We start from the raw sequence: 14,833 nt of genomic DNA on the forward strand, positions 1-14,833 counted from the left end.
AGCCACATGAATCTCTCCGATCGAGCCTATAAATGGACATCGAAATCGAACTTCAATTTCATTCCATCCAACCAACGAAAGAGGGAAATACCAAAAGAAACTAAAGAGGGAAATGGGTTCGAAAGCAATTGTTTTCCTGGGCCTTTTTATGGCCGTTGTTGTTCTCTTCACCTCGGAGGTGACAGCCAGGGATTTGGCCGAGACTACTACCACTTCTGCTACTCCTATGCCTAGTGAGTTTATTTTATAACTGAATTCATTGATTTTCCTCTCTCTTCATGGCACAACACATGCAATGAAATCTTGATTCTGTCCCTTAAGAAAAAGATTCACGTAGAGGTGTTTTAGTTATTCTGATATTAATTAGTTTCCGAGATTGATCACGTCATTAACTCGTATATATCCTACAACTTCACGGATTCAAGAATGCTAGCGTAGTGTGGTAAAACAATGGATCACTATTTAAAGCTCTTTTAGAAAGCTGAATTAAGTTTTAATTTTAACATGCTAAACACCACACGATTATAGGGCAATAGCATCCTCATGTATATATACTTGCAGGATAATCTTCGTACCTCATCTTCTTAATTTGGATTGATCTCTTCTAAAAAGAAAAAAAAAATGCAATTTTTTTTTTGGTTTAAAGTCATTATTAGTATAGCACAATTAGGGTTCCTGCCACTTGAATTCAAGTACTTGGAGTACAAGTAACTTCAAAACGACTGATCTACTAGTTAATAATATATTGATTGGTCTGGACAATTTAATAATTAACACTATGACCTGTCAATGCAAGCCACCTCACTTGCCTTGTCTTTAATGGAGTATGTTCATTCATACTAGAATTGTTTTCACGCTTGTTTCTAATCACCTCTGAACTATTAATCAAGCATATATATATCATTTGTGCAGCTGATCAACAGACTAATGCAGTAGATGATTCCAAGTATTATCATCATCATGGTGGTGGATATTACGGAGGCGGATACGGAGGTGGATATGGTGGCGGCGGATACGGAGGTGGATATGGAGGCCGTTATGGAGGCGGCGGATACGGAGGACGATATGGAGGTGGCGGATACGGAGGTGGATATGGAGGTGGCGGTTACGGAGGTGGATATGGAGGTGGCGGTTATGGAGGTGGCCGAGGTGGATATGGAGGAGGCGGTTACGAAGAAGAAGGGAATTAAATTATAGGCGGTTGAGTTAAAATATGTATGAATAAAGGTGGAAATCTAATCCGGCCCTTCAGATCAATTATAGTCATGTAGTACGTAGTTCCTCTGTTAGGGCATGGCTTGTATTTTTCTGTGTTTGATTTTCAAGTTGTGTTTAATTATGTAGTATTGTTTGAATGTTTTTTAATCGGCAAAAGAAAGGAATTTATTACTAGCATTGAATTAAACAAGTTTACGACGAATGTTTTTTTTTTTTTTTATAACCAATTTACAACGATTAAAAAAATCCAAAGTATGAAAGTATCACAATGAGCATTGGTGGAGGTATATAGGGGCCTGTGGGGGGCTCGACCCCTCCATAAATTTGAAAATATTAACATGTAGTAAGATTATTAATTATTTGTAATTAGTATAGAAAATCTCTGAAAATATAAATAATTTTTATCTGTAGGTGCATAATTTACTTTTAATTTATTTGTCCAAAGAAAGAAACAATGATTTGATTTTGAAATACGTTTTCGTAATTGGAGTTTTTAGGTATGGTTGGATGGAGTATCTGCTAAACAAAACCAGCTCTTAAATAACCCTGCAATTTGGGATATTAATTTGACTCCATTTAGCAGAGTTCAAATTAATATGAGAAATTTCTGAAGTTGTAAATCGAGTTTTTTGTTTTTATTTTTCCGACTATATATCGATAGTGAGTTGCATACAAAACTCAGGGAATAGGAGGCTTATTGCGCACGGCCAAAATTGTTGCAAGTTTATTTGGTTAACACGATAAATGAGTCTACGTATGTGCAATTTTGTCATCAGTACATCATAGACAAACAACCTTGTATTTTAATACAAGGCCAATTCTATAGAAACTACAAAGATTTTGGCATGAATCAAACAATGGGGATTGTGTAAAAATTGAAAAACTAATTACATCCAAGTTAATATTTAGTTAATCTGCAAGTAAAGATAAAAACAAAAAATTAATTAGTTTGTTAAAAGGAAAAATTTCAAAATACCCCCCAACCTTTACTGTAAATTTCAATTAGACTCTCAACCTTTTAAAAAAATCAATTTTACTCCCAGCTTTGTCTTCTGTTAATCAAATTCAATCGGTAAACGGGAGGTGCGGACCGATCCGGATTTTGTTCAAGTCAGGACGTCCGGATTTTGCTTCGGTCTCACCTCCCCTTTCCTATCGAATTTCGATGATCCGAGCTGCTCAATGTGTTCAGAACGTGATTTTAGGATACCCGCGAGAAATCAGCAAAAAAAATAACCGGGAAGGGCTTCATTTGAACAGTTTTTTATTGAACAGTTCAATAAAAAACTGCTCAAATCAAGCTCTTCCCGGTCATTTTATTTTGTTGATATTTCGCGGGTACCCATAAAATCACATTTTTAACACATTGAGTGACTCAGATCATCAAAATTCGACCGGGACGCTATTTAACGGAGCCTTTAACGAAATCCGTCAGTCATTTGGACGGGAGGGGTGTTTTGATTAACAGAAGATAACATTGGGAGTAATATTGATTTTTTTCAAATGTTGGGAGTCTTGAAATTTGAAGTAAAGGTTGGGGGTATTTTAAATTTTTCCCTGGTTACAATCACTTTTGAAAATTGACAACTTTATTCTGTTGTTCAAGACTTCAAGTCCCATAACCACCTGCACAATCGAGTTCTTTTCAGATCCTCTCGCACTCACTTGAGATCTCAATACTTAATTAAGAAGAGTACTTTTTATTGCGATGTTTGTGAAGTTGAAATGAACCCAAAACTCTGGCCCTACCATTGCGCCGATATCGAATGTGATGCTATATATATACGTACCTCTCATGTGTCTTGCGTAACTTTCCGAGAAATGCCTTGTCCAACACCATGCAAATGGTCAATACATGTCGGAAGCAAGTGGCGCGCGCAAGTTAATCCGACAAGCTCCAAGAGCAGATGGTACAAATCAAATGGATGATTTGGCTGGCAAAGTGAAAACCAAGAAGTGAACTGCAACTATGACAAATCCTTCCTCTTTGGTTTACAAATAATGTCTTCTCTATTGGGGGGAAAAAAGAGAGCAGCAGATGCAGAGTGTGAGATTATTTATTTGCTATGAGCTCCTAATTATATGTGTCCAAAGAATTCGATAGTGTATTTTTTGGCTTGCAACATGACCTGAAGATAGTCTAATAGCTGTTTCTCGCATTTAGGTATTGGTTGTTTCGACGAAAGTATTTTTCAAGTCATATACTATATATATCTATGCCCGCTTGTGCACATCTCAACTAGCTAATTTCAGAGCCTTAAAATTAATGACCGAGCAAACCCTCTAATGAGCTGGAGACTTGAAATGATTGTTCTTCGTAAAATTCGAACATACATCCTCATAGAAGATAAACACTTATTAATTTTCTCATGCTACTTAGCCAAAAACATTGGGGTTTTCCACTTCTTTTTCTTGCTTAGGTGAGGCATAAAGTGAAAAGGATCGATAGAATTGAAGTTTCCTCCTCTTGCCCTTCTTACAATCAAACAAAAATGCCTTTTCCCTTTCTCTTTTCGATTCTCTGCTAACCAATGGTGGCCTTCCTTTGGTCTAAGCTACAAGTTCACTTATTTTGTGCTTATTTTGAAGGGAATTGATACTTACATCTTTTTTTTGTTATCCACACCTCTTTTTGTCTTTTAACAAAAATATACATATACTTTTAACACTAAAAAATAAAAATAAAAAGTATGAATAACAAAAAAGGAGTGTGAATATCAATTTCCTATGTTGACTTGTTTCACATATGATATATTTTTGTTTCATTTTTTATACATCATAACGAGAAAAATTGTCAAAAGAAAAAATATGTACGCTAAATCCAGTAAAGTCCACCAAATATGAGGGGATGTATTTTTCTTTTCAACCTATCATAAATTCTTGTAAATTCAAATCCGAGATGAAAAGAAAAGTCGCGACATTGGGGTTTGGTGCAATTTGCGTGTAAACGCTATAAAAAAGTTAAAATCGTGAAATTTGGAGTTCAACTTGACAGGAAGTTGACAATCGTAGTAATCTAGTACTCCATAAATCCTAGTAAGTTCCTAACGTCTCACGAAGGAAAAAAAAAAAAAAAGGCGTCGCGATTAAATAAAAAAAAGAGAGGGTAACATAATTAAGTCAAATCAGTCAAATCCAGGCATTCCGTCCAGGCGCATTAGCGTTTTTTCCTTCCGTGCGTCGTCGGCTTTGGAAAGTCAGCCCTGCCGTTAAACCTACCCAGATACGTCTCTCTCTCTCTCTCTCTCTAGTTTTCGTCTCATAGATTGTTAGATTTCACCTCGTATTCGAACGATCTCTTCTAGACACTCACAGATCCCAGCCTCTTCTAATCTCTGGTGAGCACCTCCAATACAGATTATTCTCAACATCATACCTATATATATATATTGTATGCACAAACTTGTATTGACGTAATTGGATCGTAGGGTTTTGAATTGAAAGGCTCTGTTGTTGGGCTAAGAAATTATTCATGTCGAGCATTCCTCTAATTCTTATGCTTTTCAATTGTCTACGTCATAAAGTTGTTCTTAATTTACAATTGGTTGTTCTAGGGTATGTATCCTATTGTATCCGCGATTCGTGTTCTGTTATGCATAAAAATTTGTTGCAATTTAGTGCAACAAGTTTGATTTTTTGCTCTCTTTGTTGCCCTTTGCGTGTGACGCAATTTTTTAGCTGGACTGTCTGTCTCTCAATATTATGATTGATTTTGGAGTCTCCGACTCGGTGAACTCTTTCTTCCGCAATATCTCCTGAAAAACCAATTGGTGCTGGGAAGGGATTGGGGCTTGGTTTCAAGCTCCATTGCAGTTGATGGTCAATGTTATCCCCCAGGCCTTTGAGCCCTTGGGGAGGTCCTCGGAGAAAGGATTGGATTGCTTGTTACCCTAACAATCCAGCAATTGACCACTACCCCTTCTCCAGAAATCCACCCTTGCGAGTCTAAAACGCGCGACCTTGCACTCTCATACCACCTTTCTGTTGGGTTTGTGAAGCCTGATTCGATTTGGGTTGTGCTTTGCTGATGGTTCTGAATTCGTCCTGCCCGGTCAGGTCGTGGGGGCCCAGGGGGCAGTGCCCTTCCCCCAAATCCTAAACAGAGGTATTGGGGTAATTGGTGATGAAGATCTTAGGATATAAATACTTGCTTTATGCAGTACTCGATGTATCTTGCACTATCTTCATTCGAATTACATAGTAGAACTGGTGTGAGCAGTGGAAATCAACACGCTGATCGGATCCAAGTAAAATCTGTCTTGCGTTTCTGTTGTCTGTTCTTGATTATCTGTGCTTGATGTGTATTTGTTGATTTGGCCATATTCACAGCACTTTCACAATCTTTTGGCTTTCTAAAACTGATTGGTGTTATTGAGGGCTTTTGTGTTACGTACTTCCAAGACCATGTTTGATCCTCTTTGTATGGTGGCATTGCTTGTTTAAACCATGTTTGACAACTTTTTGTTTTGTGGATTTAAAGAGCTAAAATGAATCTGAACGAAGGGGGAAACGATTCCTCGACGTTTCCTTGAATTAAAGAGCTAAGATTGATGTTGACTTTCAGGCTTTAAGGAGTAAGACAACTTTTTGGATTCAGCATTTCCTGCTTTAAAGGAGATTCCATTGTCTAGTAATTTTTGGTGCAGTTTTGTTCTTTCTTCTCTTTATTTCTTCTTCTGATTGATATAACAACTTGTACTCTTTCTTGATGGGCACTAATATGATTATATTTTCATTTCACTTCATGCATTATATAATTCAACTATAACAGTGACCTTGTAATCCCTAGTCGATGGGGTATGGGCAAGGGAGGGCTGCAGGCAAACATAACCTTGGGCAATGTAGCACAAAGTGCTTGCTCTTAGAAAATTTGAATACTAGTGAAATAGTGGCCCCCCTATACCTCCAAAAACCAAGGAACTCAAGAGACGTTACGCCATGAAACCATACCTCTAAATCGAAGTCGGAAGTCATAAGAGAGGGCAGGCCTGGAGACCCCATTCAGTTTTCATGCATTATATAATGTCTCAGAAAATTTGGTCATGATACTTAGTACTTAGATTATAAGATGTGTTTTCTCCCTTTTATGTGTTCTATTTATCTTTTTAGTGACAGTCAGGAATAATGGTCCTCTTATGCGTTAAATATGGGAGTCGACTGTCACTCATTAGGAGTACCCTCCGGGCATGTACTTGGGACTTGTGATGGAAGACAATATTATATGAAATAATTAAGGAGCATTCCAGACGAAATTGCTGATGTGTAGAGAATACAATAGTGCAATCCCTTTTTCCATGTGTACCATATGTCCGGTTATGACCTTAGCAGTGTTCTTATATGCTCGGATGTGGTGTTGTTAGTGGGTGAAATGGTGTGGGACCACCTCAATCGAAGTGGGTTAGGAACCAAGTGTTTCATTTTGAATCCCAGTTTTGTTGGTTGGTTATGGCTCATAGCGATTGTCTTTTGTTATGACCAAAAAGTCGTCGTTGGCAATACCCAAGTGCTGCTTGTTATGGACCAAATAAATAGCTCAAATTCATTTATTAAGATCAAACAGCTTAATGTGGGAGTTGAATATCGTATGCACCTTGTAATATTTGTTTCTTTTGAGTTAATATTGCAAGATGGACCATGAAATTATAGTCTGTCAGGAGTTGTTATGAGAAGATAATTTCATCCAGTAGATTGTTATCACTTTTCAGACAAAGCTGGAGTAACAAAGGGTGAAGTTTGTATTGGTTGTTAAACTGCAGTGGCATTTGGTTCCATGTTAAGCTAACACTAGTCTGGAATGATCCAACAGTCCAGCTAAACACATGACATCACAAACTTTGAGGAGAAGACTTCACCATGGGGATGTTAATGGGAAAAGAAATGAATATTTGGAGACGTCAGGGCTGGAAGGTTTGGATGAACCGTTACTTGGGAATTGTGAACATGAAAGCGGGCACTCAGAAGTGAGTTTTTGTTTATCTGTTGTCCGATTGTCTCTCTTGCTTTCTTTTATCCTATTGTGTTTCTGCTTGGTTTTTTGGTTACTGGGATGGAAGTACCGTACATGTAAATGTGTGTTATTTATTGTTATCTATCTCTGCTATAGGGAGACACACTTGCAGATATTTGGGATGATGAACGAAAGAAGGAACACTTCCATTGGACGCTTTTATTTTCCCAGATAATTACCCAGTGGACACAGTGGTTAGGTATGTGATTTTCTTTTTTAACATTATTGCTATTTAAACCATCCATGGAAAAGAAAATGAGATCCATTAGCTGGACTCTACTAGAATTACTCAATAGCCTGTGGAATGATCATTAATTTTGTCAGCTGTTCACCTTTTTTTCTTTGATATTAACTGGTTCTACAGTCAGACCACTATGGTGCTAAAATATATTGACAGGTATACACTTGAACCAAATGTAAACTTATTTATTTTCATTGGGAAATAAATCTGCATTGGATTTGGATGTGTTATTTATACCATTTCAAGTAATTTGGGTATGGTTTTGCACTTGTGCTCTCAACATGGAGCTACTTGCATACAGTTATTACTAATGTAGAATTAAAATTTTCAGGAATTCATATGCTATTGTAATTGTATTTGGGAAGAAATTCTTTTTGGCATTCCCCTATTTCAACTATGGGCAAGTTGTTATCAACCCGCCCAATTGTAGTTGAACTCTTCATTCCTTTTTTTGTTCGTGTACCCTTGAATGCAAAGGTAGATGTCAAACATATTCACTTTGTTTACTTACAAGTTTTGAATTTTTTTTTACTCTCTGCATGATTCTCAATAAGTTTCTTCATCTCTCTCTACTCATTACCACTCCTTACATCAAAAAAATTTCTCAAAACTCCAAACCAAACAAAGTTATATATTTTGAAGACTTTAGAGCGAGTTATAGATATTGAAAAGTTGAAACTGATCTGGTGAGCCCCATTGACCCCATCTTTGAAATGAAGTTCTTTTCTTTGGTTTCCATCTGCTGTTGATATTATACCCATGGCTCTACTGAATGAAGAAATAAATCTCTGTTCTTTTGACTCACCAAGTCACCATAGTTTCTAGGGACTGAAGCTATGTATTTTTGAGCTAAATATTATTTAGTTTACTTAAAATACATTTTGTTATGGTCATGAGGTACATTATTGTAAGTTGACTACAAATCAATACAGTTCTGACCGATTCGCAGTACCACTAAGAGTAGATAAATATTGTTCTGCTTGTTTCTCTGGCACAATTTTTCTCACTTACCTCTTGCCGTTATCTAATGACATTTGATAAATTGGTATAGAAGGCAGGTTGAAAAAGGTTCTAGAGTCTGCAGAGTGTCTGAAGGTTCAAATGTATTGATTTTGAAATTTTTTTCTTTTGTTTCTCATAGCAAATTTTGTTGTTGGATCTGGCGCACTTATTGGACGGCTTTTGCCCTTTCATTCTGGCGCTCAAGATGGACATACCAAGAGGTTTCTTGTGCCTTCCCTTAGTCCTTTACAGGTAACAGAAAGACCACCATGTATTGAGCGACTGAATTTTTTGGTATTGTTGTGCTTTCCAGTTATTGGAAACGAAATGGATGCTCAATATGTTCACAAAACAAATATTTTATGCAAAAATATTTTTGGCTGTAAAATACACCTGCCCGATATTTGAAAAGGGTTTAACGTGTATCTTTTTACGCCTTGTGAACTTAGGTTTCTAGTAATACTGCAAGGGTGTAATTAACATTCTTATTATCTTCTCTGCTACATTTCTTATTCCTCTATCCGGATTATATCATAATTCTACCTATTTTGGGAGTTTATATAAAGTATCACACTCATGTTCTGGTTGATCATTAAAATAGGACCCTAGTCTTAATTGTCCGGCTATATAAACTGATTGAAAAGAATTTCTGTGCATAAGCATAGCGTGCTTCCTATTTGGCAAAAGGCTAGCTCCTTAGTGGCTACCAAACAGTTATTTGCCTCTCCAAAACTTGGCACATGGGTGAAAGGAGGACGGATAGCGTCATATTTATATATTTATGCAACCAAGTCCTTCCCCAGAGCAGGTGATAGGAAGGGATGCTGTCTAGGACTCTAGAACATCAAACACATGTATGTCATCAAGCCCTCCTGCAAAAATACGTTGTTGTTCCTAGGAAATATATGTTCGTCAAATTGGATACATCCCTTGGACCTCTATTAATCCCTTACAAGTTGGTCTATAACCAATCTAGTGATATTTGCGGTGTATGCAAATGTTAATATGACCTTATTGTGATTGGAATCAATATTACATCCCATTGCTTCCACCAGTTGCTGCGTGATCATACATTCTAGTTATTGCAACAAATTGAACTCTTATCTTTGCTTTTATGTTTGAAGTCTTTTGTTTTGTATTCTTTTTTTCTGCAGAGACCGTCTTATGCTTTTGGAGAGCCGATGAGTACCACCACTTTATTCTTTCCGCCAACTATAAAACCCCATTTTGATACTGTTTAGTTACCGATATCCTATGTCTTCATTCTCTATTTGATTCAGTGGCATTTTCCAATCATCAATTGCTAGAATTTTCCTCATTATAGTATGCTTGTGTTATTATCTGAGGGACAAAAGTAGAAGTTGTTTTGCACTTCCTCTATTTATTAGATAGTTATAGCTATTTTAGCATTAACGAGTTGAAGAGTGATGCTTCACAATCTTGTTGAAGAGTGTATTTGTGTTTTATGTTCTTTCTGAATGCATTTTCCATTTCCTGTTGTTGATGCTGTATACGGTATGCTTTTAGGAGGCAAGACTCAAAAATCTCCAGCAAAGGCTTCAAGTTCCCTTCGATGGTTCTCTTGTGGAACATCAAGTAAGCCTTCAATTTTCTATTTTTCTGATTGCAAACATTCCTTCTGCTTCAAACTGTTCATAATCATTTTGTTTTTCTATTTTTCTGATAGAAAACATTCATTCTGCCAGTTTCACACCAAAGATGACAGCCATGGATGAAAATGAACCTCCTATTCAACTCTCTATTATCATAGGTGTAAGGTGTATGCATAACAATGCAGAAAATGGAAGTCAATATAATTATTGTCCATATAACAAAATTATAAGTTGAAGCTACCCTAGAGTCCTTGGCTCGTGATCTCTAATAACATGTGAATAGATATGTTCAGCAGCATAAAAGTAACCCTAAAAGTGGTTATATGATGTCTTTGGCATTCTCCCAGTGAATTCAAATTTTGCTGCTTATACAGTTATATGTACACTGTATGTCCATATGGTTGGTAGTATCTTTTTCCAAGATTGTTACTAAGAAAATTTTATGATAAGTGGCTATTTTCAGGATGTAATGTGGAGTAGGTAGGTTTAATCATTTTGACTTGGAAAAATAGAAAATTAAAACTGGAAACAATGAGAACAATGAAACCGACATCAAATATCCTATATGGTTACGTGGTCATTTATAATTGTAAACTAAAATGTTCTGTGTTGGAACTCTTCTTAAAATTTGAGATTGGTAAAGTATATCTATCTGTACTGGAAGTAGAGTCCAGAATGAGATACAATTTGATGGTACTTTATCATTTCGCGGCATGTTGTTAATGTGTGCTGGTATCAATACTAATGCCTTTTCATATGGAGGGGCTTGCCTTTTATTTCATTCATGTCCAAGAGTTAAAGTGTTTAGGGATAATTCAGTTTGATAAAGTGAGGAATGAGGATATAGGGGCATAGAGGTGTGGTCCTAGCTTTTCTCTTAGTATCTATATGGATTCATGAGCACACTGATTTGTTTGGTAAAACATATTTTCCTTCTAGTTTGTTTGATGTAGTCGCAATGCAATGCGTAGTTCATTTATAATGGTTAGTTAGATGAGCAATGATTTTGAGTGTCAAATTGTAAGGTTGTAACAGAAACTGATATTCTCGTTGCAGGATGCACTTAAACAGCTATGGAGATTAGCTTACCCTGACAGGGATCTCCCACCCCTTAAGTCAGAGCTTTGGAAGGACATGGGTTGGCAAGGATCTGATCCTTCAACAGATTTCAGGTAAGTAAAGTAGGTGCAGGTTTGTACGATATAAATCGTGTTAGTCACTGTGCAATATAATTTTTTAATGTTATTTCAGGGGTGGCGGTTACATATCATTGGAGAATCTTATCTTTTTTGCTAAGATGTACCCGGTTTGTTTACTTTCCTTTTCGTTGGGTATATACTTGGTGATTGATTATACCTTGGTTTCACAGAATTGATTTTTTTTTTTTGCTATAATTTGCAATGTATCAAATGACCGAATTATTAGTGCTTATCCTTTCTATATGGAATTTAGTTGATCTGCATTCTCATTCATGCGTGTCTGAATTTATAATTGAAGACAATATTTTGCATGATTTATATTCTTTTTTGTACTTTTTTGTTTTTGTTTTCATAAAACCTTTTTTTTTTTTTTTTTTTGACGATTTATGCATTTTCATAGGCATGGTGTACTTGTTGTTAAGAAATAGTACTAATCCAAGTGATGAAAGATTGATTTTCCTATCTATCTCAGAACGCCACGCCTTGTAAGAAACTAAGTGTAAAAAACAATGATTTAAGTTTTGCCCCTAAGAAAAGGGTCTATAATGCCTTATGATTTGCTGATGTGGACATGTGTGTTTATTGCAAGTTTAAGTGATATAGACTTGCAGTTAAAAAAAAAGAAGGTGATCTAGACTTGTTAACCTCTTTTTTTAAGGGAAGTTTTGCACTCATTTTGGGATTACAATTAGTTGGCAGTCTTGAGAACTATGTTTATAACATGTGCCAGTATAAAGTAACACTGACACCTGAAATTATCTGCCACACTTGCAAATGTACCTTTGGACAGTGGTACTCTGCTAAGCTTTATGTTTCAATTTGCATAGTACTTCTCAAAAGCACGTCCTACTTACTGTATTCACGACTTTGTGCTTGTTTTGAACAAATGTGATGAGATTTTGGTTTTTATCTCTTTTCAGGGTGGAAGTAGTTTTCATGACCTTTTTCTCCTCTAACAGGATGCATTTCAGAACTTGTTGCACAAAAGAGATGGAAGCAGAGCTGAGTGGGAGTATCCCTTTGCTGTAGCCGGCATCAATGTTTCATTCATGTTGGCACAAATGTTGGATCTGCAATCAGGTAATTGATTAGCTTATATTGAGGGGGGCCTATTTGTTGTTGAGTTGCATAACTAGTGCATTCATTGTTGATGACATCATATGTAGATCTGCAACTTGAGATGATGTTCAATGGTTAAAAAAATTGTATCAAAGTTTAAAAGCTTAGGTGGAGTTGTGGAGAATGACGGCTATAAAGCACCGACACTTCTAGAGATTGCTGTATCTATGTCGGAACCTCTGGGGACAAGTGGCGCCGGGGACTCACGGGTACACGTATGGGACACGCCACGTGACGTGTCAATTAAATTGTACTCCATCTGTCCCATTTGATAGTCCCATTTGGGGATTCCTACATTTTTTAAGGGAGCGTAATGATTACATCAAAAAGTATGTAACTTACCAATTATGACCTATCAAAAAGTGATTTGATTGATGCAGGTAATAGTACTTCAATTAAAATATAAGGGTAACAATGGAATTTTACCAAGTTTCTATGGTTGATTTTGAGAAGTAGACATGTATTTTGGGAAGTCCTGAAATGGAATATGGGATTGTCAAAATGGGACGGAGGGAATAATATTTCTGTATGGTGGGACACGTTGAGGACACGTTGGGGACACACATGGGACACGGCAGGGTGATTTTTATAAATTTTAAAAGCTTTTTTGCTGTAAAATGTTTATAATTTCAGAAGTATTGAGCGAAAAGTGTTATATATAACATTTGTTTATGTGCATAGGCATACTGCATACACCATCAGTCACCTCACCAATGCATTAGATAGGAGTATTAACTTAAATATTTAGTAATTACAATGTAGGTTTGCATAATAAAAAGAATTATTTTAGAACCATGTCCCCTGCCTTGTCCTTGTTCCTATGTTTATGTTTTGAGAGTAGTCGTGTTCACATTTGTGTCCGTGTCCCCCCATGTCCATATTCGTATATGTATCCGTAGAAATGTAGAATGACCATCATTGTATTGCTAACTCCACGAACTCATGTCATAGAATGACTTAATTTTTGCATGGTGGATCAACTCGATGACTTATCTACCTGTGCCCTCTACCTTAGTCTTTTAGTCGAACTCGTGTTGAGTGGTGTGATTCTTGCAGGGAAGCCAAATTCTTTGGCAGGAGTACGGTTCTTAGAGTTACTGATCGAAGATGAGATGGCATTTGACAACCTTTACTGTGTTGCCTTTCAAATGATGGACGCTCAGTGGCTAGCAAAGCGGGCTTCATATATGGAATTTAATGTAAAAGACATCCCAATTACCCATTTTGTCTGTTGATTCCGCATTATTTATGTATTGAAAATGACAATGTTGTGTCAAGTTTGATCTTACGTGTTAGGGTTTTGGGCTGTTGTTTTGTTTCTTCAGGATGTTCTGAAGTCAACGAGGACACAGCTAGAGCGTGAGCTTGCGCTTGAGGATGTATCCTTTGTGAAAGATTTACCGGCTTACAACCTGCTGCAACAACGATTCTCAAAGTTTTAATTTACTTGTTACGTGTTGTTAAATGTTATTGCAAAAAACAATGCGATCAGATGTTATATCATGTATAGAATTGTAAATTCTGTTTATTTCGAAAATCATTCATTGTTGGATTAATAAGAAGGTAGGTTCCTTAAAATTTTGTGGTGTTTCTAATGTCATTGTGTTAGTTGTTTGTTCTTCTTTCTTCATTGTGTCATTGTCTCTATATATTTTTACAAATCTTTACAAAAGATGTGTTATTTTTTCTCCGTAAAAATTGCTCGTATAGGATTTGTATTTCGCGGCTTTCGCCTTCCCATCGGATGAAAACTTGGTTTCTCAATGGTGCAATTTTCCTGTGTCAATGTGCAATTTTTCGATGCTTATGCGTATCGATTTCTTATTTTCTTTAGATGGGAAATGGGAATTGACTTCTCAAAAATTAGAAAATAGAAAATCAAAATTAAATAAAACAGCATTGCTAAACCTTTAACTTGAGCAAAAAGCAGCACAGGCAGTATGTACTTGCAAACTGTAGCAAAATTATGAGCCCCAATTTCACAGTTATTAGCAAAACATAGTTAGCTTAACTCAAATCTCCGATGTCTGGATTACCCATATTGCCGAACTAACGAAAACCGACGAATTTCTACGGTAGTTTTGGAACCTCTAGGAGTAGGACAATCAAAATTCGGAGAAATTAACGAAACATGAAAATGCCGTCTACTGATATAGATATTTCATTGAGAAATCTCCAGTTCTCCCAAGTATCAAGCATGACTATTGAGGTTTTCATCTGGTTCCTCGGGTTTCAAAAACCATCGACCGAGCCGTTCGGATGCCTTACTCACCTGCAGGATGAAAGAAAAAATTTATCGCGGCACAAATTACTAGCGTCTTTCAGATCTTCTTGTCCTTTCAAAATTGCCCAAGACTAGAGGATGATTAGAAGAACGCGAAAAATCAGCACCGCTTAAGCAATAGGAAACATCCGACAGCAATGTTAGGGGGAA

At 36.6% G+C, this 14,833-nt stretch overlaps 3 protein-coding genes across 6 annotated transcripts in view; 2 read left to right on the plus strand and 1 right to left on the minus strand.

Annotated features, from left to right (window-relative positions):
- LOC131319085 (cold and drought-regulated protein CORA-like) overlaps window positions 1–14,833 on the plus strand; it is a 27,938-nt gene continuing 13,105 nt past the window's right edge. The window contains exons 1-2 of one of the 2 annotated variants that reach the window (XM_058349200.1): window positions 1–233; window positions 913–1,149. In XM_058349200.1, the coding sequence (XP_058205183.1) occupies window positions 113–233; window positions 913–1,149 (358 nt within the window). In that variant the 5' untranslated portion in view covers window positions 1–112. Of the gene's footprint in view, window positions 234–912; window positions 1,406–14,833 lie in introns of those variants that run through there. The other variant, XM_058349201.1, reaches the window with a different exon arrangement.
- LOC131319082 (uncharacterized) lies at window positions 4,367–13,977 on the plus strand. 3 transcript variants are annotated; one of them, XM_058349190.1, is made up of 10 exons: window positions 4,367–4,556; window positions 6,924–7,178; window positions 7,322–7,424; window positions 8,608–8,720; window positions 9,996–10,064; window positions 11,138–11,253; window positions 11,333–11,387; window positions 12,240–12,360; window positions 13,456–13,598; window positions 13,725–13,977. In XM_058349190.1, exons 2-10 carry the CDS (start codon window positions 7,038–7,040, stop codon window positions 13,839–13,841), a joined length of 978 nt encoding a protein of 325 aa, XP_058205173.1. In that variant the 5' UTR covers window positions 4,367–4,556; window positions 6,924–7,037; the 3' UTR covers window positions 13,842–13,977. The 3 variants fall into 3 exon arrangements, with proteins under 3 accessions (XP_058205173.1, XP_058205174.1, XP_058205172.1); XM_058349191.1 differs by having other exon boundaries at window positions 6,975–7,178; XM_058349189.1 differs by having other exon boundaries at window positions 7,025–7,178.
- The window catches only part of LOC131319081 (protein DETOXIFICATION 24-like), a 27,429-nt gene continuing 26,866 nt past the window's right edge, over window positions 14,271–14,833 (minus strand). Inside the window, exon 9 of the mRNA XM_058349188.1 lies at window positions 14,271–14,671. Coding sequence (XP_058205171.1) covers window positions 14,591–14,671 — 81 coding nt within the window. The 3' untranslated portion in view covers window positions 14,271–14,590. The remainder of the gene's footprint in view (window positions 14,672–14,833) is intronic.

This window comes from Rhododendron vialii, chromosome 3a (assembly GCF_030253575.1).
Source record: "Rhododendron vialii isolate Sample 1 chromosome 3a, ASM3025357v1".
Taxonomy (NCBI): domain Eukaryota; kingdom Viridiplantae; phylum Streptophyta; class Magnoliopsida; order Ericales; family Ericaceae; genus Rhododendron; species Rhododendron vialii.